At 45.1% G+C, this 27,112-nt stretch overlaps 1 protein-coding gene across 2 annotated transcripts in view; it reads right to left on the bottom strand.

Annotated features, from left to right (window-relative positions):
* Positions 1-16,414: 16,414 nt before the first annotated feature.
* Positions 16,415-27,112, bottom strand: part of SEC11C (SEC11 homolog C, signal peptidase complex subunit) — a 195,138-nt gene continuing 184,440 nt past the window's right edge. For both annotated transcript variants that reach the window (XM_078674897.1, XM_078674896.1), the window contains 2 exons: positions 21,810-21,867; positions 16,415-18,059 (listed from right to left, as the gene is read on the bottom strand). In XM_078674897.1, coding sequence (XP_078531023.1) covers positions 18,006-18,059; positions 21,810-21,867 — 112 coding nt within the window. In that variant the 3' untranslated portion in view covers positions 16,415-18,005. The remainder of the gene's footprint in view (positions 18,060-21,809; positions 21,868-27,112) is intronic.

The following is a 27,112-nucleotide window of genomic DNA, read 5'->3' as shown; positions in this document are numbered from 1 at the left end:
ATTGGGGAGGGGGCCTAAAGAGGATGAGCGCTCAGCTTCTTGGAATGCCGCCTGGAGTGTCAACTACCCCTTCTCCGGCCCATCTATAGAATTTCGCCAGGAATCCGTCTTCACCAGGGGCCTTGTGGTACGGGAGTTTTTCTATTGCTTGCGCTACTTCCTCCTTGCTGATCTTTCCTTCAAGTAGTTCTCTGCCCTCATCCGATAAGCAGGGGAGAGTCACCTGTGAGAGAAAAGTGGTCATTTTAGCTGCGTCTATCTGTGCACCAGGAGTGTAAAAGGTCTGATAGAACTGACCAAATGTGTTTACAATATCTTGGGGACGAGTGAGAGTTGCCCCAATGGCTGACTGTATTTTCAGGATGGCCATAGCAGCTTCCCTTTGGCGTAACTGCGCTGCTTTAATCTTTTGTAAGGCGTATTCAGCCTTTGAAGTGAAGAAACTGTTTAGTGCCATGAGGGCCTGTTCTAAGGATTTACTGTGCTGCAGGGTCGGTTTATTCGTGTATAGGCAGGTATACGACGTAATGCCTTTTCTTATTCTTTCTGCCGAGCCACTATTTGCCTATTAGCCTGTGCCGCCTCGCACATGAACTGACCCCGAATTGTAGCTTTCGCTGCAGCCCAGATGATCCTGCCCGAATTCACAGATCTCAGGTTGGTTCCTGGAGGTGCTCACATAGTTGAGTTTACCTTGTGGGGTGCGTTGGCGCTGTATGTTCATGCACCATGGTTTACGGACCAGACTGGTTAGTGCCACCCCAAATGAGAGGAGAACCGGTGAGTGGTCAGAGATTGCAGCTTCTAGAATGTGGGAATCTCAAACTAATTGTACCATCCTCTGGGAAATAGTCCAGTCGGGAGAGATTGCCGTGTGTTGGGGAAGTAAATGTATACTCTGAGTCATTCGGTTGGGAAAGCAACAGTGGTCCACTAGGCCATGGTCAGTCAAAATGTCACCTATTAGAGCTCTGTCCGCAGCATTCCTCTTGTAAAGGGGGCCTGTTCTATCTGGAATAGGGACCCTTACCAGGTTCCAAATGTCTACTAGGAGGCGATTCAGTTGAATAAGGAATGATTTTTTTGCACCAGTCAGAGCATAAAGTGATCCAACGCAGACAGAGGCCTCTCCTATAGGTAGCCGTGCAAACGCATATCTCCCATCTGGGTCTATCATTATCTTGGACAACGTGACCGGTAGAGATTTGTGTATGAGAATTGCTACCCCACATTTCCTGGTAGGCGTTGCATTTTGATAATCTCCCTTACTATGGTACTGTGAATCACCTTACCCACCCAGTCCGTGAGCAACTTTTAAGATTCAGGGGCGTCAAGATGTGTTTCCTGCAAAAGTGCTATGTTCACCCTCTTTGACTGAAGGTAGGAAAGCACCTTTTCCTCTTTATATAATGTGTAATTGCATGTGCATTCCATGTCACCACGCTTAAGGGGTGAGAGGCAGCCATAGTGCAGAAGAAGAAATTGATGCTGATGAGTGTCTCTAAAGGGTTTGTCACGTATGCTCAGTGGAGTGTATGATGTGCTGGAGAGCAGTGGAGGTAAAATCGGTCTTTATTATGTATGTGGGTGATTGGGTATCTGGGTCGGTGTGCAGGGAGGGCGGGAGCAAGGGTTAGAGACAGAGAAGCACAGATGTAAGGGTGGTTACAGGAAGAGAGGAAGATAGAAGGGAGTAGAACAATGAGGAGAAAAAAAAGGGAGGGCAATGGAAAGGTAAAGACCGAGAAGTAAAGGGAGGGGGGGGGTGAGTCCTGACACTTGGAGAAAGTGTTATAGTCTGCTGGGGAAAGGAGAGGAGAATGTCAATGAAAGAAGTGTAAATCTAGGTGTTCAGCCCAGGGGGACTAATTCGACTTGTCAAGAAGTGGGGTACAAAGGGATGGAGGGGAGGGAGGAGGAAAATGATAGGGCAGGAAGGGGAGGATTAGTGGGTGCTGGGAAATGACACAGTAGGTATTGATTCTTTGACTGAGGGTCTAAGCTCACTGGGGCGGCACCGCAAGACAGGACTCCTATGGAAGGACATGCTGCAGCTAGGGCCAAATGGAGAAGTGTATATATTATTATGATGCTGGTGACGATTTGGGCATATGTCATGATGGCGGAAGGGGCGGTGTTGAATTGGAGAGATATCTAGATGTGATAAAATAATGTACTGAGTGACCGGATCCGGACGGAGAAGCATTATGGAGGGAGAGGCATATAAAGTTAAACAAAGCTGAAGGTAGCAACGTAATTTATAGTTCTAACAATGATGAGCAAATCAACCATGTCTGTAGGTAATATATACTATATATTCGATTAAGCAAATAGTTAATATAGATATTATTCTTAACACAGTAAAAGCAATACTCAGCTGTCAGTTCTAGCAATAAAGAGCTTCTGTAGGCAATAAATACACCATATGCGATTAAGCAAATAGGCAAACAGTTGATATAGATAATATAGATATTATTCTTAACACTGTGAAAGCACTACTCAGCTGTCCAGAGTCTTCTTGGAATTGTGATCAACTGCAAGACTTTTCCTGGCATGAGAGGCCCCGGACAGACCTCAATCTAATTACAATTTAATTTCACTTTAATTTCAGTCTGCATGCAGGGTAGGTTTTGGAGGCGAGCGGGATTAGTCTCAATGTTGTTCCTGGGTGAAGGCGGTCACAGTTTGCAGAGGCGAGGCTTTGTCATCATGGGAGCGGGCTGCTCTTTCCCGATTTCTGCCACGGTCCCAGGATCCACTGGAGTTACGCCTTCTATTGTCCAGTGACAAGAGGGATATATCAGGTTGCAGCTGCTCCGGGGTAGGATGCTGTGTATCCATTTCATATGACCCTGTGTGATCAAGGAAAAGACACAGGTCCTCTGGTTCGTAAAAGTCTCTACAGATTCCATCTTTGGTTACACAGAAGCGGGCAGGCTCAAAGAGGCCGTACTTGGAGAAGTAAGCAGCCAAACGTATATTGTGACCATCTAATAGGAAAAAAAACCTGGAGCGGGCTGTGGTTAGTAACTGTCTCACCTGCTCATGCCTAAAGAAACAAGCGATGAGGGGACGTGGTTGTGTGGTAAAGTCTTTGCGTGGATGACCAATGCGATGGGCCTGCTGTATTTCCAGTGGTGGGTCAAAGCTGATATCAAGTAGTTTCAGGAGAATATACCATAGAAACTCTCTAGCACTCCAGCCTTTGATCTTTTCTGGGAAACCGAGGAAGCAGATATTATCTCTCCGACTGTGATCCTCCAAATCTATCAATTTGATATGAAGAACCATCAGCTCCTGGTCCCTGCCGTGTACTGATTCAAGGCGACCCTCCACCTTTGTTAGTCTTTGGTCCAGCCCTTCAACCTTTGTATGAAACATCGCAATGTCTGTTCGGATAGATTTTGCTTCTAGGGAGGAGATATTAGTGTTCATCCCTTCAAGGCGGCGACTGACGGCTGAGATTTCTAGTAGTATGCGGTCCATGGTCTCTTTTTGTGGTGGTGAGGGGGCACGAGGAGGGCCACCTGTGGGGGAAGTGGTGCCTTTCGCAGACATATTATTGGGATGTTCTAGCGCGTCAGCGAAGAGAAGATGTTTGGAGGACTTGCTCCCGTGCTTGTTGGCAGACAGACTTCAGAACTATGATGGTGTAGTATGGGAGTGCAGAGAGGCAGCAGGGTAGAGGACAGGCTATAGGTGATCTAAATATGGACCTGCTAAAGCTGCACTCCTCTGGCTATTCAGGCTTGGGTACCAGGTTTGTACTTCATCCTGGTAAATGTTGAGATATTGAAGTGTGTTGAGATACGTGTCCGACTGTTACAAGGCTCTTTCTCTTTTCCAGAGTGTTTTTGTTATGACTGTAGCACACCAATTGTACCCTGACAAATCTCCCACAATCGGATTACGGTGTGGGCCTATGTGGTGCCTTCTCCGTCTCCGTGGATCACAGAGTGAATAAATGTTCCTTGTATATTCTTATTATTAGCTCTGCTTTCAAGAACCCTAAACTCTTCTCCTTCCCTTCGGTCTTGTGTCGTGGCCTTCATTATAAGAGAGGAACCTGTGTGTTAAGCCACACGCAAGAGGTCTTCTATTGTGCTGGTCCTCTGTTCCGTGATTGCTCCTCTTGTCCCCTGGCCCTCCTGTGGGGGGGGTCACGGTTCTGTGGTAATATTTAATGGAGTGCTTGTTGTGTTATAGATCTGTTGGCAGCGGGGGGTGTTGAAGCCAAGGCCCTAGATGCTTAACTCAGGGTACCACGATTCTCTCTCCCTCCCAACTGCATAGAAGGAAGGGGGGGGGGGTCGCTCCTGCAACTCTCCCTCTCTCCTTCGTGATGGTAATCGCGGGGTACGCTATGTCGCATTTGACTCGGCCCTGGAACTTGTGTAGAGTCTGGTATGCTTCACCCCACTTTTAGACCATGTGTATGAAGAGGGGAGAGGGCACCACCCTCACCCGCTCATTGTGCAACCCTCCACAGCTGCTGCACTCCGATGAGGCTTACAAGCGTATGCGCCACTTCAGCACTTCAGTGTTTTTTTTTTATTGATTTTTTCCCCTTTTATGTCTCAGGAAAATAGGTGGGAAACCAGATACCAAATTCAGGGCCAGAGATGTGAGGCAATTTGGCGTGAAACCATAAATGTGCGAGGCTGCGCTGCGCTGCTCATTCAAAAAGGGAGGAGGATGTCACTGCCGGTGTCACGACCAGTTAATGCCAGCAGGCACATGAGAAACGAGGCGGTGGAAAAGTCTACTCAAGTCTACTCAAGGATTCCACGTTCACCTCTCAGTCATGCACTTTTCCTCTCAGGTGTCCTGGATCAGAACATTCGCAGAGCACGAAAGGCTGGAGGCGGTGTTAATAAGCTACACAAGGGCCGAGGCTGTGAGCATGCCCGTGAGTCAGGCCATTAATCCCCCTCAGTGTCCGATGACAGCGTCGGGACCCGGTCTATCAGGGTCCAAGGTTCACAGCCTCTCGCGAGACATCCGTCTTGAGGTCTTAGTCGCACTGCAAAGGTCATCGCCCCCCCTCCGGACTCCCGTATCAAGCGACTATCTTCTCTCGTGACCAGACCACGCCCCGATTCCTCACCTTTTGAAGATTTCCAAGGCACTAGACTGGATCCAGAACCTTTTTTGTCGTTCCTCTGCAAGCTGGTAGGCGGCACTGTACAGCTCTGCACTGGCACTGTTCCACTCCTGTAAAGACATGCAGGGCCTAGCTAGGCACCACTCTTCCCGCATGCTGACATCAGTTGCTTTCGAGAGGGTCCATACCCCCAGGCACACAGCACCAAAAGCAAAATGATGTGACTAGTGTGCAGATTCATAGACTAAATATCTTATTAAAGGGTATAATTCACTCAGAATGGGCAGAAAATGAGGGTCAGTGAAGAATCTACGGCTAGATAAAGTCTCAATTAAAAACAGATTTGCCATAGTTAAGTAATTTGTTCTTCTGATAGAGACTTTTAGCTGCAAATCCTCACCTTTTGAATAGATACCAAAGTAGTACACAATTGGAGCTAGGTCTGAGAATGGGCTCAAACTAGATCATCCTTTAGAACAAAGCGTGCAAAAAGCCCTTCTTAGCGGACTGGAGTGTCCAGACAATAGTGCTTCTTAAACATATGGAGAGACGCCCACATAGTGGCCTGGCAGATTTTTGGGAGAGGGACTTTGTGCACTAACACAGTGGTGGTAGTAACTTTGCCTTTAGTAGAATAAGCACACAGTCCTTATGAAGCTGCTTTTTAGTCACTGCGTAGCAGATCCTAATGTAGAGTAAAATCCAGTGGGAGATGGTTCTCTTCCGCACAACCTTTGCTGCAGCGAACCCCACAAAGAGCTGATCGTCCTCCTGGTGTTCTTTGGTACAATCTATGTAAAAGCTCAATTCTCTTTTGCGGTCCAACCAATGAAGTGTCTCCTCCTCCTAAGAAAGGTGAGGCAGAGCATAGAATGCCAGCAGGGTGATGATTTGACTAACGTGGAACAGCTTCACAATTTTTGGTAAGAAGGACTTCTGCAAAGATACTTTGGTGGGAAAAAAGTTGTGTACAGCGTGTTGACAGAGAGCTTGAACCTCACTCACCCGCTGCACAGATGAAATGGAAATGAGAAACACTGTTGCGAGGAAAAAAGCCACAAAGGGCTGCTGTGATGATGCTCAGAGGGAATACACATAAGGAAAAGAGCCAAATTATTATCCCACTGTGGCATGATAAAGGGGAAGGAATGAAGCAGATGTAATCCTTTTAAAAATCGAACAACTGGAGTCAAACAACAAAGCTGATCCAGCAACTGCAGAAAAGCCAAAAGACCTGAAAGATGCCCTTTCACAGTGTCCAGAGCAAACTAAACTGTGAAATGTTTGGCTAGGTGTTTCAATTAGCATGACTTACCTTAAGCAAATGATGAACCAAGTTCTGAAAGTAATCTTTGAAAGGAAAATGTGTGTGGACCAACGCAAACAATAGTAACTTAGTTTTGAGACATCAAAAATGTGCAATAACACAGTGAATGTTACTAACAGAGTGTTGCTAAGGATTTGTTTATTTAGTAATAGAGAAAGTAAATGTGTAGAAATAATTTGTTTCTTCTTCGATAATGTGAATTGTAAATAAGGAGCTGAACCAGATAAATCCCTTGGCTAAATAAGCACATCAAGTAGCAGCTGGACTGACATAGAGCCATTGTTCCTTTTGCAGAAATTTTGGAAATTAAGTCTTCCACATACTGGATCAAGGCCTTAGCTCGACAGTGTTAACCAGATGTGTTGCAAGTGAAATGACAATGTAGAACATTTTCAAGGATAGCTCCTGAGAACGCGCCATGTCTGCTGAGTTAGCATTATACAAAAGTTGCATCTTTTTCGAAGTGCGAGACGATAAAAGTGAAATATTGATTTGTGGCAGAAATACCACCGAGATTCCTGCCTACAATAGGGCATGCAGAGGTGGAGAGGAGGATTTTTGCCTGTGAGCAGTGGGCCTGAGAGTCTGTTGGAGGGCGTTATGCCTGCGGTCCTCTTCTTCCTCCTGCACGGACTATCAGAGCACAGAGCATACTAGAGACCAGAGTCAACAGTCAGAGGGCTACATAAGTGCAGGTAGACAAATAATAATAGAGTGCATGGTTTGAAATCCTATTGTCTTCCCATACATAGATAGTGTGAGAGCTCTCAGCCACAGAAGTGCAGTTTTCCCCATTTCAGGTGAAGGAAGCCAGCAGTTACTGCCCTCTGACCCCGCAGATTAAGGAAAAGCAAATTATTGCTGACACCACACAAAGACTGCTTAGCCAGACTTCTGGTTTCACATGGCAGTTCATTATCAGTGTGAAGTGAGAACAATTTGGCTGAACGTAAGGGGGTTTCTTTGTGACTCATTAAAAAGACTAATAGACTCATGGCATTAACAAATAATTCAAATATTTCTGCCTGCGCTTGTTTGCCTGAGTAAAGGTCTAAAAGCACAAATAAAGCTATGGGCAGCCAGAAACGTTCAAGCATTATAACGAGAAGTACCGAAACTCTTACCAAGAAGTAATGATATTCTTGGAAAAAAGAAAGATTTGCAATGCATTTAATGTATTTAGCTGTGAATGCTGAATGATAAAGGCATGGAAATCGGAGGTCATCAGCAATGTTTGTTAGAGATGGTATGTGAAGGTGGTACTGGCAGTTCCTGCATCAAAGACTTTCACCCAGATAATAGATTACAGTAGAATTAGATTGTATGTTTTATTCATCAATAATATTAGAAGCAATTAATCCATTGAAAATAATGGTGGGTCTGCTTTTTTCTTGTCCCCTAGAAGGGTAAACAAACAAGAACACCCCATAGGAGAGAGATGTGGCTTCTTTATTTCTAAGTGTCAAATCAATCCCTTAAAGAAGGAGGGTAATAACTTCAATTCGTTCCAAATACAATTTGTTTCTACATTTCAGCACACATTCATTTTAAAGGTAACCAAAGGAACAAAGACACAATTCGTTAAACAATATCCTTTCCTTCCTTTCCTAAAACTGAAGTATAAATATCTAAACCTTTTTCAAAGGTCGAAGAGCTACGTTTTCCCCAGACATTTGTTGCTTCCTCAAGTAGATGCCAAGACATCCTAATGCACAGAAGTGGAGGATGACAACTCTGAACTGGAAACTCTCGGATGGATTAAAGTTCTAGTATTTCAAGAACCTTTGCATGCCCCGGTGTTATTTTGGCCTAATTTGTACATCGTGCTTAAAAATAAACTATACTTTTAACTACACATGGATATTTCACATTTATATTTCTATAAAAGAGCACAATTCACTGCAGGACCCAAGGTATGTCCCAAGTCAAAGCGAAGAGTTACTATCCTCAGTGAGAGTGGGAAGCTACCTATAGTGTGGGGCAGAGGTGTCCCTGCAAAAATATATACTGACATCCTAAAAGAAAAGTTACTCAGTTCGCTTTAAGCCCTCTTCCATACATGAGGAGTGCATGCAAGTAACACAACTGGGTTTATTTGGAGCTGTGCATGGTTCCTTCCTGGCAATACAGGATTGCTTCCTCACTGACCATACAGGGATTGCTCCAGCACAAGATCGAAGTTCCCCTCCAAGTTGCCATTGTGGACGTAAACATGTCATATAGCATTCATTTATAAAGCTCTACAGCCAGTCTCAGGGAGTTGGAGGAACTAACATTCATATCGTCAAGGCTGAAATCTGCTATTAAAAATAAAATACCAAAACACACAGAGCTCAGCTTCTACACACAGTCAGGCAAAAGATCGTCTAAAATCATTATGGCAGCTGTAATAGTGTGGGGCCCTAGGCCCACATGGTTGAAGAACTGCGACACATGGACACCAGTGGTACGTGGGTTAGTGAGCCTCGAGCACGTGCGCTCGGCTCCTTTTATTAACTGTGTCACGTGATGTCGTGACATCAGTGGTGGGTGGGTGTTCAGTGTTGGCATACATGGTTAACCCCTAACAGTGTCAGCTATGACACTACATTCCTCCCAAACTTTAATAAAAATTAAGGAAAGGCAAAAAGTCCGAGCCTGTGGGAGGAAGTACATAAATATACAGTAATTACAAATTTACAGTGAGTCTCTTCAGCTGCTTGCTTGATGACGGTGATGGAAATTGCTGCTCAGACTTTATTTCTTCTTGGCTCGACGTCCTGGTTCTCGGTGGGCGTGTTCTTCTTTGCTTGCGCCGTGGACGTGTGGTGGTCAGTCCACGGAGATCTTGCTTTTGAGGATGACGTCAAACAGGATGACCAGAAGTTAGACTTGGATGGGGTTGTCTTCAGCTGGTCCGTCGGTTTCTTCACTGTAAGCAGCTTGGCTTTACTTTACAAAGGATGGAGTGTTCGAAGGACATTCTTCTCACTAGGACGCCCCTCTCGCGGGTGTTCTCAGGCCACGAGATATCACCGGAGGCCCTTTTACCAGGTTTCCACTGGGCCGGGTATTATTCCACAGCGTTGCTCCAACTCCACAGTCTGCGTGTGAATGGAGGAGTCGATGGGGTACTACCTCGCAAAGTCCGTAGCTCCACCTGAAGGGTAGTTGTTGACTCTTGCCTTTGCGCACAAGTTCCTCATCTTCCTGGGACGTGCAGGTTAGACGGCGATGGACTCATCTCTCGTGTTGGGACCCTCTGCCACCGGTGTCCCTGAGGCCTTTGCCCCTTGGATCTCCACGGGCTGGTGTGGATTGGTCAGTTCTCCTTGTTCAGGACATCTGAGCTCCCTCAGCTTCCAGACTTCCGCTCAATCCCAAAGGTGGGTGTTGCCAATGGTCCGGCCTGTGCTCTCCTACCGTCCACGGGTCGTCGGGGTCTTGTGAATAGGTGCCTGTTCTGTTCTTGGTGCTATCAGTGTTCTCCAGGACGTGCGGATCACTGTACACAATGTTGTGGTGTGTCACCTCTTCTTCTTCTTGTAGGTGTGTGGACTTGTTACACCTCTCTTCACCTTTTCCAGAAGTTGTTGATGATGGCGTCGTGCCACCTGACTTCTTCAGTTCTCTTCTTCATGGCATCGTGCCACTCTTCTCCTTTTCACGACACAGTGCGGTCACCTTTCTTTCTTTGTCTTGCTGACCAGGCTTCTTCAAGCAGCGTGCACTCTGCCTGTTTCCTTCTGGTCTTGTCCTGTCTTTAGTACACTGTCTTCTCTCCACTCTTCGGTGACTGGACCGGTCATTACGATCTTCTTTCTCGTCTCCGATTACTTCTAGTTACTCTTGGTGTTGCGTCCGTCTCTCCGGGTCTTCTGATCTCTCGGTACACGGACGTCTTCTGGCAGGACATATTCATCCTGACTTGGCAGAATTTCTTCTTTCATTTCTGGCGATAATTTTGGGTGATCGGCTTTTGTTTGGGCGCCCCTCTGGCTTGTCGGATCATCCTTTTCTTGGGCGATCTTCTTTGCTACCAGATGGGGTGGACAGCTTGCTCTTCGTGAGTCTTCTTGCTATCCGCGACCGTTGGGATCGCTATTGGTTCTGCTGCAGTGCTTTTGCGTTGGCGCAGTTTCTCCTGCGCTCTTCATGTGCTCTGCTTCCGGTGACGCTCTTTAGCTTCTTGGGGCGTTCACCTTGCTTGGTTGTTTCGCCTCCTTTTGGCTGCGGGGTAACTTTGCGTTACTCTTCCGGTGCACGTCAGTGTGCAGTGTAGTGGCAAGTTCTTGCTTCACTTGGTACCGTCGTGATACATCTTCAGTGTGGCTTTGTTCCTTGCGGTTCATTAGATTCTTTGGCGTTGTCGCTTTTCCACTTGCGTGTCGCACTTTTCTTCTTCACACTTGGGTACTTGCCTCGCACTTCTTCTGGTGCTTTGGGTGTGGCTTCCTTACTTCCAGGCGCTGTCTTGTACTGTCCGCGTCCGGGGTACACTGGCGCTCTTCCAGTCGGTTGCCTGTGAAACTTGCTGCTTGCGGTAGACGTCTTGACTCTTCCTCTCCGTCCAGCGTGAGGTTGTCTTCTGCGATTGCGGTGATCACCTGTGGCCACAGGCATCACTTCTGCCGCGGTGTTGGGTCTCCGTCTTGATCCGCGTCGCTGCAAGCTTGCTTTCCTTGTAGGCTGTCCCTTGTGCGTACTTGTGCTTGTTTGTTTCTTGTGGCTTCTTTTGGGGTGCACTGCTCACCAAAGTCCACTAGATGGCAGTGTATGCTGTTTGTTTTCTTTCAGTAGCTGCTGGCCCCTTCTTGGTGATTTTCTTCCTTGAAGTCCGGGGCTTGCTGTCTTCCCTGGAGTGTGCATGAGAGGAGGGGGCTGGAGTCACTGCTGAACCAGGTAAGTCCCTTTTTGTTCACCTTGGGGCTCCGTTGTGGACAGGGGAAAACAGTCTCTCTGCATTGTCCCATTGATGCCCGACAGCCCTACCCACGCTGCGGGCCTTTTCCTCGTTGTTGCCCCTCATGTGTGTTTTCACTTGCGGAGAGGGGGGGGCACATTGCCTTATTTCAGCAGTTCTTTGCTGCGGGGGCCACCAGGTGTCTTCCTCTTCGCTTGCCCTCCGCCGCTGCAGCTTCACTGGCCTCACGCTGCGCAGCAGGGAAAGGGTGTTGGCGCTACTTTTCGGGCTCCACTCGGCCTCCGTCTACACACGGAGCAGTCGCCTGCTTCACCCTCGGCTGCTGCCCAGCAGTCTCCGGGCTCACCGACCGTGCGGGGGGGGGGGGGGGGCAGCTGCACTCGGGTTCCACTGCGGGTGGGGAAGACTTCCTCCGTGTTGTTCCTGACACCCCGCCGCCACAGCAGCTCCTCCTCACACCGGCAGCGGGGTCGGGGGAACACCGCAGGCCACGGGTAGGCTCCGCTGGCTTAGCTTCGCATGCTCAGCAGGGCGTCGCTGTCATCGCGGGTGGGCTCCGCTTGATGATTTCACTTTTGCCGCTTGCCGTCTTCTCCTCCACCCAGCGCCGCGCATGCATTCAGTCCACCGCCGCAGCAGCTCCGGTCACACGCTGCGCGGCGGGGCTCTGGGTCGATGCTAGCAGGCCGCGGGTGGGCTCCGCTGGCCTTGCTGAAGTAGTTGTTCGTGGGGTCGCCACTGGCAGGCTGCGGGTGGGCTCCGCTGGCGCTGCTGTACAAAGTTTATTTGTCGGGCACCATGGCCACGCGGGTGGGCTCCGTTGTCGGCCCACAGCGCCTCGCAGCACTTCACACGCTGCGGGCGTTGTTCTTCACCCCACCGCCGCACTGCTCACACGCTGCGCGGTGGGGACACTGCAAGCAGGCCACGGGTGGGCTCCGCTGGCGCTGCTTTTAATTAATGTGTCTTTTCGGCTGCTTCACGCCCGGCGGGGCGCCTGACCATGCGGATGGGCACCGCTTATGTTCGATCACAGGGGGGATCGCTCCTGACATACGCGACCCCCCAGGGGCATTCACAGTCCCCGGGCTCACCTCCGGCCTACGGGCCCGTTTCTCCTGCGGCCGTGGCGAGTGGGCTCCGCCCGGTCAGCACTCCTCGCAGGGGGCACAGTTGCGGCCGGTGCAGGTGGGCTCTGTCCGGTTCGCTTTTCATCGGTGATTCGACCCGGGGCACAGCACTCGCCCCACGGGCCTCTCGGCGGCCGGCACCGCCTCACCAGGGGGTGCCCTTCACACGGGCAGCATTCTCCTCCCCTTTTGCAGTGGCTGCGTCGCGTGGAGATCGAAACACTCCCTCGTCGCCATTGTAATAGTGTGGGGCCCTAGGCCCACATGGTAGAAGAACTGCGACACATGGACACCAGTGGTACGTGGGTTAGTGAGCCTCGAGCACGTGCGCTCGGCTCCTTTTATTAACTGTGTCACGTGATGTCGTGACATCAGTGGTGGGTGGGTGTTCAGTGTAGGCATACATGGTTAACCCTTAACAGTGTCAGCTATGACACTACAGCAGCCATAGCATCCCGTCTCCTTATCACTCAGGTATAGCTTATCCCAGCTGGACAGGTCTACCAAGGATCCTATGTATTACCTTGTGGACTTCTCCATTGTCCCGCGCTGGGTGTTGTCGGGAAATCAAAGCAGCCTCACTCACTAGTGTGCACTGCAATCACTTGAGCATACATTGATCCAGCTGTCGCCTTCCACTACCCATCCATTGTAGAAAAGCAGGGCATGATGTGCCCTGCAACAACTGAAACAAGTTTTCTATTTTGAAGAAGTACAGTGCACCTATGAACTGAATGAAAATGGTCCCTTCACAGCCAGATCATTATATTCGCCTGGAATTCGCAGCACCAGAACATCCATGTCTGAGCAGTGCCAAGGCAACCCATAATGCTACTTCAAAAACAGATGAGACCAAGCCGAAAGTCTGGACAAGTCATGACGCTCTCAGGGCACTCTATTTTCTGCGGGAAAGCTTAGAGCTACACAGCTGCCTAACCATGACACCAAAGGAAAGATCAATCTAACTGAAGCCTGTCTTGATTTCTATACTGTAAGAGCCAAGCATTAAAATACGAGTTCTATTACCACAGCTGGACTGATCTAAACTAATGCAATATTTGTGCAAGCCTGCATCATTTAAGGGTTAGGATGTGCCTGAACCATTGAAGGACTGATCCTAGTTGTGCATATGTACCGCCCGTTGAGCCCCTCCACTTATACCTCTAATTCTGGAGTCTGTATTAGCCCATTTGCAGCCAGAGACTGACAAATATTTTTCTTTTGATGCCAGGTTTAAGTCAATTTGGCTGAAGTTGATCATCCTGATTCTGAAAGTGTTTGAGCAAGCTAGCTCCCTATGATCTACTCTTATGAAGATACTGGTTTTAACGTGGGCAGTGTGCCAGGCCCCTACCTGAAATTCCAGTTTCTGAAGTTGTCAAAGGGAATAAGTGGGTGATCCAAGGACCGAGCCACAGTAACCATCTGGCCACCACTAGCGCTTTTAAGATATGGCTCTAATACCTCTTTAGGTGTTCATACTCCTGCCAGGACCAGCAGTTCTGCTGGAACATTGCCTTTCAAGATGAGTTGGAACCATACTGGTCTCTCCCAGAACTGTGTCTGGTGCAAGCCTATTATTGATTCCTTGATGACCCCATTAACAGGACACCGAAATTATGAATTATTTTTCTTTGCCTTCCAGAAACAGTCAACTTTGTGGCATGAGAATCCCGGTTCACTTTAGCTGCTGGGTATTTTGAGGTATTGGCTTTTTTTTGTCGGTTATCACTTTGTGCTTAACCTCATCAGACTAATCTACTTCAAACCTAGTTAGACTGAGAAAATAGGGAAAAAAAGAGTATATATATCTTAACACAATTGAAACATTCTTTCTGGCACCTTCAATTATGAGAAATATTGCTGAATACTTTTGCTTTGGAGCGCAAAGGTTAACAATGTATAGACACCCACATAATTTGATTATCAGCTCTGAATTGAACCCCAGCTAGTCTCACACTGAACAAATATAGAACACACACCACATAAGTTCGGCAAACCATTTAGGGATACTTTTCTGGCATCAGTGACCGCTACTACCATTTGTTTTGTTTTCCTGATCCAATTAATGGCCCTAAATTTTCTAAATATTGGCTGAAGACCTATTCGCTCAACACGAGATTGAGTTTCAGTGTAATTAGCATGTCAAAGTGGTATCTACATTGCAAACCAATTAGCGCCTTTAGGAGTAAATCTTGACTGCGAGGCCTAGCAATCCTTGGAGAGTCAGGCAAACAAAGTGAAAAGCGTGGTTATCCATTTGGCGCACATTAGTACCAGAGTCATAGAAAACCTGTGGTAAATGACAGTAACCAGCAATCACTCAGTGCTGAAGATCATGAGAAAAGTCACATTTGATGATTTCAGCCCAGCCCAAGCAAAGGTTACTTTTCCCATAAAAGGGGAAATATATTAACTTTAGATGTGTGTCCTCTTGAATTTCTTAAAGCAAATCCTGAAAACCACTTCAAGGCTCTGAGGGATTCAACAGGTTATAATATTTTTGCGGGGCAAAAGTGCTTCAGTCTTCCTCTGAAAAAGTGGGATCATTACTACGGCAGCTAAAATCGGGCTCCCCAGATTATCTGTTCAGGCTCTTTGTTTTTGTTAACAGACATGCACTCGGCCTTATTACCATCTTCATCACATATTATCAACCTGTCCCTTGCTATTGTGTCTAATCAAGCAGAAGCGAGTTGAGAAGAAAGAAAATGAGATTAGAGGATGGCAGAGAACGACAGCCCTACTACCTTGCTTCCATACACTTAGGAATGTCACTGAGCAAACAGGAGTGAAGCAACTAGCCTTTTATGTAGAAGAGACAGACTGTTTAAACCCTTGGCAGTTTGGCTTTTGGTCCGGTACAAGCACTGGAATGGCCTGTGCTCTGGCCATGAGGAGCTAAAACAAATTATGGATCAGGAGATTCTGAGCGCTGCTGCTACTGGATTTGACACATGCATTCAATACCGTACACCGCCCATTTGTGTTGCATCACCCTAGGGAAACTGGACTTTATGGCAGTGGCGGCTCGCAGAGGTAACGCTGTGGGGCATTGAGGCGGGGCTGGGTGGGGGGGTAGTGGAGTACGACATATGACAGCAAAGGTGAACGTAAATAAATATCTGCCGTCGGACTCCTCATCAAACACAGTAAAGCTTAAGAACAACTGCCTAGCCTCGGTTCATAACGGAGTGTCTTGTAATTTTTAGGGCTCGCCTATGCAGCGCTGCATAGGAGGACCTTTAGCAGTTGCTCTGCTCTTTTTGGAAGCACATACCTGTGCTTGTGGCGGCCTCCACCTGGCGGGAGTGAGCAGGGGCGTGCCACAAGCACGAGTACGTACTTCCAAAATGAGCAGACTGCACGCGCACGTACCACGGGTACGGGGCCATGCCACCCTCCCTCACGCTTGTTTCTATTTTTTCCGGTCTCCTCCTTTTTCTTTGGGGATGTCTTTGTTTCTCCATCACTAGCGCAGACTCCCTCTCTGTGTCTGCCTCCCACTCTCTGCCGCTGTTATCTCTCCTCGTCCCTTCTTCTCCCTCCAACTCTATCTTTTCTTTCTCTGTCCCTCCGCTCTCTTTTTGAGGTCTGCTTTCTTTGTTTCGCATTCTGAATCTCTACCTTTCATCTTCTTTTCGCCCCTCGTTTATTTTCATTTAAACATCAGACGTTGTGTGTTTGAACTGGCTGGTGTGGCCCCTTTATCTCCCTTTTTCGTCTCTTTCTGATTGTCGGTGGTGGCTCTTTTAGTGGCCTCTTTCTGTGCTGTTTTCCCTCCGTCTCCTCACCCTTTCCAGCTTTCTACTACCCACTGCCTAGTCGTCTCTCGTGCCCCCGACTTCTTCGAACTCCTCTGTCTCAGAGTCATGAGATCAGATCTTTTAAGTCCTGAATCCCCCCCCCCCACCCCCGCAATATGAAAACCACATAACAAAACACATAAGAACATTTTTAAAAGAAGGAAATTTTAATTGGTGCTGTGTAAACTGCTCAGATCCCACCATGGTTGGTTTATGCTTGCTAAATTCTTACGATGAAATAATGATTACATTGCAACGGGGGGGGGGCAGAGGATACACACAATGTACAGTGCTGTAATTCAGTGTAATTATCCCAGAGGAGACTATGCATCATTCCATACTTGTAAACAATGTTTTTTGATGGATGTTCGCAGAAAGCCATCAAGTCATATCTTCAACACATTCAATTTTAAACAATTGCAGCCGGGTTTATTTCTCAGCGCTGCCCGCGTCTGTTTGGTTCTAAACATTTGCATTATATTTGTCTTGGAAATTAGAGACAGTAATATTTAAAGCGACGGCGGTGCGGTTTCCTGGCTCCAACCATTTGTCATGAAGAATGGATGCCCGGCACTGCAGCGCCACAAACACAAATAAATGAGTTTGGTAATGTAAAACAACAAGCATTGGCATAGCCAATAGGTCTCGCCTTTGGGACCTTATAAGTGTTAAGCCATGCAACAGTTAATGTTGTTGCAGTAAGGATATTGTGCTGCATAACTAAATACTTATAAGGTCCCAAAGGCGAGACCTATTGGCTATGCCAATGCTTGTTTAAAAAGTTTTTTACAACTGAATGGAGTAAAATAGAAATCCTTTTGGTGGGCAACAACCTGGAGAGATGCTTGGATTCTATGTGACCTATATTCTTAGGCAAGGTCAAGTCACTTGGCATTGTTGTAGACTCGCATTTATCTTCAGAACCATAGATTAATTCAGGTACGTCAACCTGTTTCTGCCACCTTGGGGTGTTAGAAAAAGGTACTACTGTTCCTCTCTCAGAACCTTTGCATGCATGTGGTGGCAACTTGTATCATGTCCAGGTTAGGCTACTGCAACTTGTTCATTCAGCTGCAGAGGATTTCAAAACTGGGTTGTGTGGTTAAAAGGACTACACAGCGCATCACAGGCCCAAATAGTCTTGCATTGGTTGCCCGAAATCCAGATATTCAAGACCTTATGCTTAATGCATCAAGTGTTCTATACCATGAAGAAATCATCTTTTATCAATCATCTTAAGCTTCACAAAAATGATTTTTGTCTTCTAGTGTGAAGAAATCTAGAATAGGCAGGAGATGCCTTAGTTCATCCTTAATTGTAGAAGGATAAAATTTATTACTGGTCATGTGGCTTTGAGGAAGAGGTGCAAAACATTTATTTTTTTGTTAGTCGATCCTGGTCTCAGTGCGTCGCCCTTTCTTTGTTGTTTTTTGATAGAGCCAAGATGTCATTCATTCACTCAAATGTCGAACTAGGTAGAGTATATTCAAGCAATGCAAAATAAACTGTTACATGGTACAGACATCGAACTACTACATTTCTTTTGTCATTGAAATTCACAATAAAATTGGAGAATTCACAAAAACGTATGGTCCGTTCTTTAATCCAAAAGAATATTTACTGGGTGAGAACCTGTTCATACAGCTTTTATTTTTTGTAGCGAAAGCACACCATGGCAAATATATTAGTTTCTATAATGTTCCATCCACAGTAGGCACAAGTATTTCATCTTCTGTTAAGATTCCCGTTTCAGTAATACAAAAGCACCCATTATTGCCAATACCGCATACTGCAAAGAAAACAAAATATATTAGGTTTCAATATTTTGGAAATAGGTTTACCTAAGCCTATAACAATATAGAAAGCTATGCCTACAACAACATATGTAGCATAATAAATGCTGAAAATCAATTATTACAGTGATCATCAAAGAACTACAATTACAACTACGTTGAAAAAGATTTAAAACTCCAAATATTGCTGTAGGTTTCTTAATTTTCACTTCAGTAAACCAACAATAGTTGATGCAGCCTGCACACTGCTATCCTGGTGTGTACAGCCTGTGTGCGTATGTCTTCCCACTGCTTCACACAGATGTTCAGAAGAGGCGAGAACCCCGTTTTTATTTAGGTCGAGCCTAGGCAGCGCATGGGCTGTCACTTTGAGACATGCTGTATTTACTTTGTGCTTGCTATTACTGGCGTCATTGTCACTCTTCTATTCTTTCATCCTATTTGTTGATGGCATGCATTTGTCATGCCTCTTTTAGTGTTTATACCTCGCCTATAGCAGAACCCAAGTACCATCTCACTCCACCAGGTGCCATTATACAATGTTTTTGTTGACCTACTTTTTTTGGGGTTAAGAAGGAATGAATATGATTGTCCCTGTGAATAAGACCAGTCCCATTATTTTTTTTATGCAACTTGGACCCCTGCTGCACTCTAATCCCCGCCTGCCAGCAGAGGTAAGTCAATTCTATTTGCATAGTTCATAAAACACATATCTACTACATAATCATTCATTTAAAGAAGGAAACGACAGTTTGAAAATCTCCATAACTTACTGGACTTAAAAAATATTTCTAAAACACTTGTCTAGAGCATGAAACAAAACATGTTGACACACTTTTCAGATACTAAAAGCAGTGGCTGATGAAAAAGCAATTCGGGCTTCCTGTTTCTAAAATGGCCAGCAGACCCTATTGGCTATTTATGCACTTTCCCTGTACTTTACTAGGGCAAGTTTATCTTTATTTAAGCCCCTTGTTTCCAACCAGTGAAGTGCTGTTTGTTAGTGCAGATGAGTACCACTTTAACAAGGTAGTAAAGTGCACATATCACGTGCAAAAGAGCTCAATTTAATTTAACCTGTCCTTACACCATCATATTTCCTCAAAAGATCTAGGCAAAATGAGTCAACCTCTTGAACCGGGATTCTGGAAAGCGAGTATACACCTTAAGCCTGAATGTAAGTGCTATTTTTAAAATCAGCCTCTTAAAATAGTATAGTAAAGAGCAGGAAGACCTCTTAAACGAGTTATAATGTACAAGAATCATGTGCAAGAGAGCGGTGTTAAAAGTAACTCGTCCTTATTCCTTCATGATCTCATGAGAAGTTTTTGGACAATTTCAAAAGGCGACCCCCTGGAGTAGGAGAGTAAGAAACCATCTTGTATAATATACAATCTTGAAGGTAACCTGACTTTGCACCCTCACTGGTCCAGACGCCACAGCCTTTAATGGATTTACAGGCTTAGGAGCAGTCTCATTGATTGAGCGTGCAATCCTGAGTCTATTGCTTAGTGGAGTCTTACACAATAATGAACAGTCTCACTAGGCTGGCATAGGTCTCACAATGATACATAGACCCACTCCAGCCTCGGTGAACCTACACGTTTGAACGGAGCTGCACATGTTGTCGGAGTCTGACTGCGTGTTTAGTCTCACACCTTGGTGCATTGTCTCACTGAGTGAGTCTCACTCCACGCTTGATCATCACATCATCATAACATCACCCTTTCTGTCATTTCATACACTTAGTATGGTATTTTACTTCCTAGTAAGTAAGAATGTGTGTCCATGTTTTCTTGTTTACAGTGGCTCAGGCCATTTTTCTTTCTGTGAAGTTTTGCCCATGTTTATAAGTTTAAACTGAAACTGAAATACTGAGAAACAATATCGAATTGGAGGGGACATCTTTAAATAATAATATATTAATCTCGAGCCAAAATACTAAATGCCTTCCAGGTGGCTTGGTAATGTGGCAATACTATGAAAGAGGAATACAGTGATATGCATAACTAGCACTCAATAGAAGCTCCTTCACCACTGTGGCATGAAGTGAGGACTCTTCTGGAATATTGAGTCAATCTTTGTAGACTATATTACCTAATACAGTTATTATATAGAATATAACTATATATTACAGTATCATTCTTCTCTTAATGCAGCTACTTTGCACCTTACAGTATGGAAAATGATGCAGTGTTAATAATCTTTTCTCATTTTAAGTACACACGCTGTATATTTGCAGCAAATTGGATACGCTGTGGATTTTTTCAAACTCTGGTGAAGAGATTACATTAATGAAGACAGGAGACATGGCATGTGAATATAGTTAAACGTCATAAACAAACCCACTACAGTCTTAAAAGAAATATGTGCGAATGGCATATTACATAATAAAACAGTTAGGTTATCATATATTTGAGTTTGTCATTGAAAGACTTTAATGGGCCTGCAAGCACCAATTGCAAAATCAAGTTCCCCAACATGATGAAAGGCTGGAGTATTTCTTATTCTTACATCATTTTTTTGTGTAACCGGGTTAATAGAATTAACTATTATCAGACCCCCTTTTGTCTGGACCTTAAGTTAGAAATTGCTTAACTGTTCGGTATCATTCTTTATTGAGTCCTGCAACACCCATCACCTCTGGCAAGAGTAAGACCCGAAGATCTGCCAAGCTACTGAGAGGAAAGCTGCTTGAATGGCCTTTGTCCTCCTACTGCTTTAAATTGCTGGGTTAGGATGCAGCGTGTAACTAGCCATAAGCGTCTAAATTCCCGTTCACTGATCTTGCTGGTGACTTTTTCAAACATGCTAATATATATATATCCATTAGGATAGGTTATTTAACTTTGTTGTGTGGCTCACCATCTAACCAACCGTTTAACCTTAAGAGTCAATAAACAGTTTCATGTTATTACAAAAGTTGTCCTGAGAACGAATCTGCAGAAGAATACAATCCAACTGAAAAATACCTTAACTGAAAACAGGGATAATGGATTCTATTTATCTTCAATTAAAAAATATACAACATTGCTATGTGCTGACCAGATTTCGCCTTAATCTACTACCACTCATGGTAGGTTACCCAGCGAACTGTTGGATCAAGTCCAGTCTGAGTCTTTGTCCTTCTGATGGGGTTTCCACCCAATACAATTTGCACATCATGATCTTTTGCACACTTTACGATATTCCTATTCCTAGAAGAAAATGTTTATTCCCCCCAATTTAATGTTTTTAAATTTAGACAGCGTAGACCAGCCTTATTGTTTTTACAAAAATTACACTGCCCTCTGATATGCTATGCCATGACCTCTTATTTGGCAGGTTCTTAATCTTCAGAAACGTGTAATTTTAATGTGATTACGTGATTCAGGCCTTTTATTTATATTAATGTGTGTTAAAGATAAGAGCTGTAAAATGTATTGGTCTTGGGCTTGTTTTACATTTTTGTCTTTTATGATTAGTTCTTTTATGTAGTGCATGTTGGTGCTTATATGCTGCAGAAATGTAGCGAATAAAGATTATTTGACTTGATTACTAATTACGAATTGTTCTAACAGTAAGCAATAGTCACTACTTGAATGTGTTTCTGTAACAAGTATACCGCATGAATTAAACATGAATAATCATTCACCCGAAAACCTCCACCCCTATTCTCACCTTCTAGGATAATACGAAAATATTGACTGATCGGTTGTAAACATCTCGATATTCCCAAAAACATGTGTAAAAAGCTAGACACATACCTTAAATTTTGGATAATCATTCATTATAATAGTAACCATCCCTACATAGGGTAGAAACCTAATAGAACAAAACAAAAAAAGCAAATGTTACTTGGATAGTCAAATTCAGCATTACAGATTTTAATGTATCATGCAAAAGACAAAAAAAATAATGTGAGTAATTATTAGACAAAGAAATCGGCTAATCTCTTCGGATAATTCAAGTCAATTTCTACTCTATTTGTTCTTGAGAGTGAACGAGATGAAAATCTTACTTCCCCTCCATAACGCTTTCTGGTTAGTGGCTAGTCTGTCTTACAGAAGAGGTTAGTCTATCTTACAGAAAAGGCATCCAAGCATCAGACTGGATCCAGAATTTTTTCCTGCAGTATCTCACACACCAGCAGGTGGTGCCATCGGACTCTGTAGCTGCTCTGAACTATTTCCAGAAGTGACGACACAGAGCCGCACACAGTCACCATACCTGCATGCTGTATATTAGACATTACTTTCATGTCATCAAATGTAAAGCCTAAGACAAACTGAAATGATGACAATCTGCAATCTCTAAATGGGAGCCTTATGACCTACCTGAACTCTATGCCACATAAGGGATATGAGGATTGGCAAGTGTCCACCAGAAAGATTGTTACCGAAGACAAGTAACTTGTTTTTCTGCTATATACTCCTACCCTCAGATTCCTCCTCTTTCCAATCAATAAGCAGTAGTCTCCCACAGATAGTAGGTCTTAAGAGTTGACTTCCACCAGGTACCAAGTACGAAAATGATCCTGCAGCACCAAGCACGAAAATGATCCTGGTATGGACAGATATCCACATAGCAGGTTGTCAGATGTCAAACACTGAAATGCCCTTAGCCAAAGTGCTTAGGGGATTTTTTTACCCACACCATTTCAGAGCTTAATACAATGGACAATCCACTTTGCTTTCTCGGTACTCCTTACGCCTGTCAATAGCCCATTTAGGATCCAACTGGTAAAGAACCTGCAAAGAGAAAACTTGAGGAAAGTAATGGACTGTCCCACATAAAAAGGTGACACCACCTTTGGACGATGTACAGAAGTGATGGCTATGAGAAAGAAGTGATAAAAGCCTCAGGGTCCAATTGTGCATAGTCTTAAACGGTGCACACATCAATGAGGTAAGGATTCATTTGAAGTACCATTGCGGCATAAGAGAAACAAGCAAAAGACATTTTAAGAAATGCATCACAACAGGTGAGTTGAGTTATGGAAGGCTGATAGAGTCAATGAAAAAAAATCTAAAATGTCTAATAAGTAACCCTTAACTGTGACCAAAGCATTGCCTTGCTGGGCTAAAACAAAATCAAACAAACAGAACATCCAACAGTTTTGCTTGAAGGAGAGGAGTTGGCCTAACGGCTAGGGTGGTCGACCTCGTATCTGGGGAACCGAGTTTGAGTCTCAGCAATGACGCTGAACATCCGGTTATTTTGGGCAAATCGCTTAATCTCCCCGTGCCTAACAAAAGTGAATGTGTCCTCATGTAACGCAACTGGTGCTTTGTAAAGCGCTCTGATACCCAATACCGGGTCAAGTTTGCCCTATATCAAACTCCAGAAAAAAGAGGATCAACCTGTCCGTTCAAACAGTAGGTGACACATTTAGACCAGAAACCAGAGTAGATTGACCTCATGGATGAATGGCGAGCTGTTAAAACACACTCCCTGTGTCCTTCTTGGGGACTAAGCATTACCAGAAATAATATTTTGCCCCTTTGATCCTCAAGCAACAATTTAACTGCACCCTTTTTAAGCAGAGTTTGAACTTCTCTGGCTAGGATGGCAGATTTCTCTGCCACAACTGTTGCCTGTGTGTAGGAGTACCTTAAGGGAAAAGCATAAACAAAATTATCAATTTGAAGCAACCACTGATCTGAAGTATATGCATACCAGCAGGTCAGGCAAAATTTGATTCTGCTCCCTTGTGGCTGCATACAACTTCTGGAGGGGGAACTAAAGAGGAAAGTGTATTGGCAGTGGCCACCATAGGCAATGAAGAGAGGATGAGAATTGATGCATCTGTTGGTGGCCCCAGCCTCTGCCAACACTTCTCCTTCTACAGGCATGAAAAGAGTGAACAGACTGCAGACACCCTGTAAGGGCTATCTCTGTTGGTAGGTAAAGCCCGTCAGATAACCCTAGATTTTCTGGGACTCTTGGTGGAACTGGCAAGCTGGAGGGAGAAAATAGTGCGGTGGAGCAGATCATTGCGCCTCTATCCTTAAAGCACCAAATCTACCTTTGCTCCAAAAAGCCTGGCTCAGTCAAAGACATATATTTCAAGGACACCTGGATGTCTCCAGAGTACTGGCAGCACACATCAGGCATGCCATCTAACAACAATGCTAGTGCTCATGGAAGGGTTTACACCAACAACAGTGTCCAGGCCAGCCCTAAGAATGTATTTGGCCGCATCCAGTCCATCATGTATGGTTTATGCAAATGAATCCCAGTCATCAGGGAGAGCGGGCAAGATCCTGATCACCATGTCCCAAAGTGCATGTGAGTGCGTGTAATAGCCTAAGAATGCATACAAAAGGCAAACGGCACTCAATTAATGTATGATCAAAATGTCAGAAGAAAAAGCAGTCACCTAGAACATCAATCTTCATAGATTCTTTATCAGACGGAGCAGTAGTTAAAGCACTGAGGTTCACCTTATTCGGCGAAGCCTAAATGATGAGACTCCCCAGAGTCTGATGTTGCATTAAAAGTGAGAAGTCCCCTGGAGCAGTGAACTCACAGGTGCTGCTGAGTGTTAGAAATGGGGTCTCTATTTGGTAGAGGTTTACACCCTGTCCAGGTACGGAACCACACTCTAGTCAGGGTAAATGAAGTACATACTAAAAGTTTTTTTTTTTTAATAATCAACTTTATTAAATTTCCAAAACAACCAAACAAACAGCACCGTTCAGAAGTACACCGGATAAATACTAAAAGTTTACCTGTGCTCACCCTCTGGTAGCTTGGCACAGAGCAGTCATGCTAAACTAAAGAGGCAATGTTTAAAGTATTTGTGTGCACGCACACACACACAGACACACACACACACACACACACACACACTAACACAGAGGAAACACCACAAAAGTACTCCTCACCAGTTTAGAAAATCACCAATATTTATCTGAGTAAAACAAGACCAAAACTACAAAAATCCAACATACACAAGTTAAGATAATAATTTTTCAAGATTAAATCAAAATGGCGCACTTAGAAGTCCATAGCTCCAACGGACGCTATCTGGTCAAGCTTGACCAGGACAAGTCCAAAAGTTCAGTCTGACCACAATGGAGCGCAGATCAGATACAAAAATCAAGCAGACTCTCTTACAGTACCTTGGATGCATCGAAAATCAAAAAGGATGTGCCACACACAGGGGGTGAGGCGTTGCAGATGCAGGTGATGCTTCTGTTCCTTAAGCAAGTGCAGGGTTGTTGAAGCTTTGCCGCTCCAGGACGGTGATGCGTTGGTTACTGTGCAAGGCCTTGGTTCCTGAAGGTGCGATGCTTCAATGTTAAGAGCATGGTGCATCGATTCTGCGGCGTCGAAGTCGAACTGCTGGACTGAAGGCAATGTGTCGGTTGAAAGCTACACAGGGCATGGGATGCGGAGGAGTCACAGCAATGCGTCACAAACTTTGGTGAAGCGGTGCTCGAGACTCTCGCACCAGCGATTCTTCGGAGATACTGCGTCAACTAAGTCGGATTGCGTAGAAAGTTGAGGTAGTTGCGTCATGCACTCGGTAAACGTTGTCCACAGCTTAGGTGCAGGTAGCGGCGATGTGTCCGTTTCGCAGGGATGTGCTAGATCCAACCGGACGCTTTGGAGTCGATGCATTGATTTTTGATTGCAGCACTAAATTTAGCTCTAAGGGCCCAGGACTGGATTGGGCACCACTTGGCAGAACAGGGCTCACAGGAGCACAGGTGCTGGTAGCAGGATGCAGGTGAAGTTTTTGTTGTTCCTGAGAATTCAGCAACAGGAGGCAGGCTAAGTCAAGCCCTTGGAAAAACTACAAAGTAGGATGCAGAGAGTAAAGTTCAGTTCTCTCACTACCAGACAAGAGGCAACAGCCTTTCTTCCTGGCAGAATGTCCTCAGTCCAGAAGCGTTCTGGGTATATGGTGTCAGAGGTCCAGTACTTATGCCCATTTTAGCGTTAGAATTATGGAGACTTAAAAGAAAGGTCTTTGTGATGCACAAGACCCTGCCTTTTCTAGCCCCATCTTCAGACACACTATAGGGGGTACACGGCTCTCTGTATGGGGAAAGGCGCAGCCCCGATCAGGTGCAAGTGTCAATTACTCCCTCCATTCTAGCTCAGGAAGGCCCATCAGCCTGGTGATGGGACATTAGAATATACAGGGAACACCTAAGCTCCCTTTGTGTATGACTGCCTAGAGAGAATTCACAAAGCTTAACTGTCATCCAACTCAGACATGTATTCTAGGGACAGGCAGAGGCACAGAATGGTTAAGTAAGAAAATGACAACTTTGTAAAAGTGCCATTTCCGAACATCGATTGAAAACAAACTTCATTAAAAGATGCGCTTTAAAATTGTGAGCCCAGAGATGCAAAACACTATCTGCTCCCAGTTGGAAGATACACTTATAAGATGTTATAAGGCAGCTCCAGTGCTAACATATAGGAGAGATATGCCGTGCTGTAGTGAAAACCGAATTCAGCAGTTTTTCACTACCAGAACATGTAAAACTCACAAGCTCATGTCCTACCTTTTAAGGATACTGCACCCTGTCCATGAGGCTACCTACGGCCTATCTTAGTGGTGCCTTACATGTAATAAAAGAGAAGGTTAGGACCTGGCAAGTAGATTAATTTATTGTCAAAAAACGTCTTGAAGCACACCCCTGTTTTTAAAGTTCATCTTTGCTCTAGTTCCTCCAATTTGGCGTGCATACGCCCTACTGTGCCCCGTCCCAAATGCACATGTGTAAATACATTAAAGAAGGTGTGACGTGCAGTTGCGAGTCACCTAAGCGCTGCACAGCCTTATGCGCATATGTGATCCACATTATTCACGTACTCAAAAGTCTTTAAAGTAATTAATTCGATTTATTTCTGTTCATTCTTCATAATTCTATCCATCACGTCAAAGGTACAAGGTTCAATATTTTCATGCGCTTAGGTGACTCGCAACTGCGCGTCACACCTTCTTTAAAGTAGATTAATTTGCCAGGTCAACCTGGCAGTTTAAAATTGGTGAGGCAGGCCTGACCAGGTTTGAAGGGTTACTTATGTTGGTGGCACAATCAGTGCT

Source organism: Lissotriton helveticus, chromosome 2_1 (genome assembly GCF_964261635.1).
Source record: "Lissotriton helveticus chromosome 2_1, aLisHel1.1, whole genome shotgun sequence".
Lineage (NCBI taxonomy): Eukaryota > Metazoa > Chordata > Amphibia > Caudata > Salamandridae > Lissotriton > Lissotriton helveticus.
Note: the sequence above shows the minus strand (reverse complement) of the source record. Positions and strands in the feature narration are given on the sequence as shown.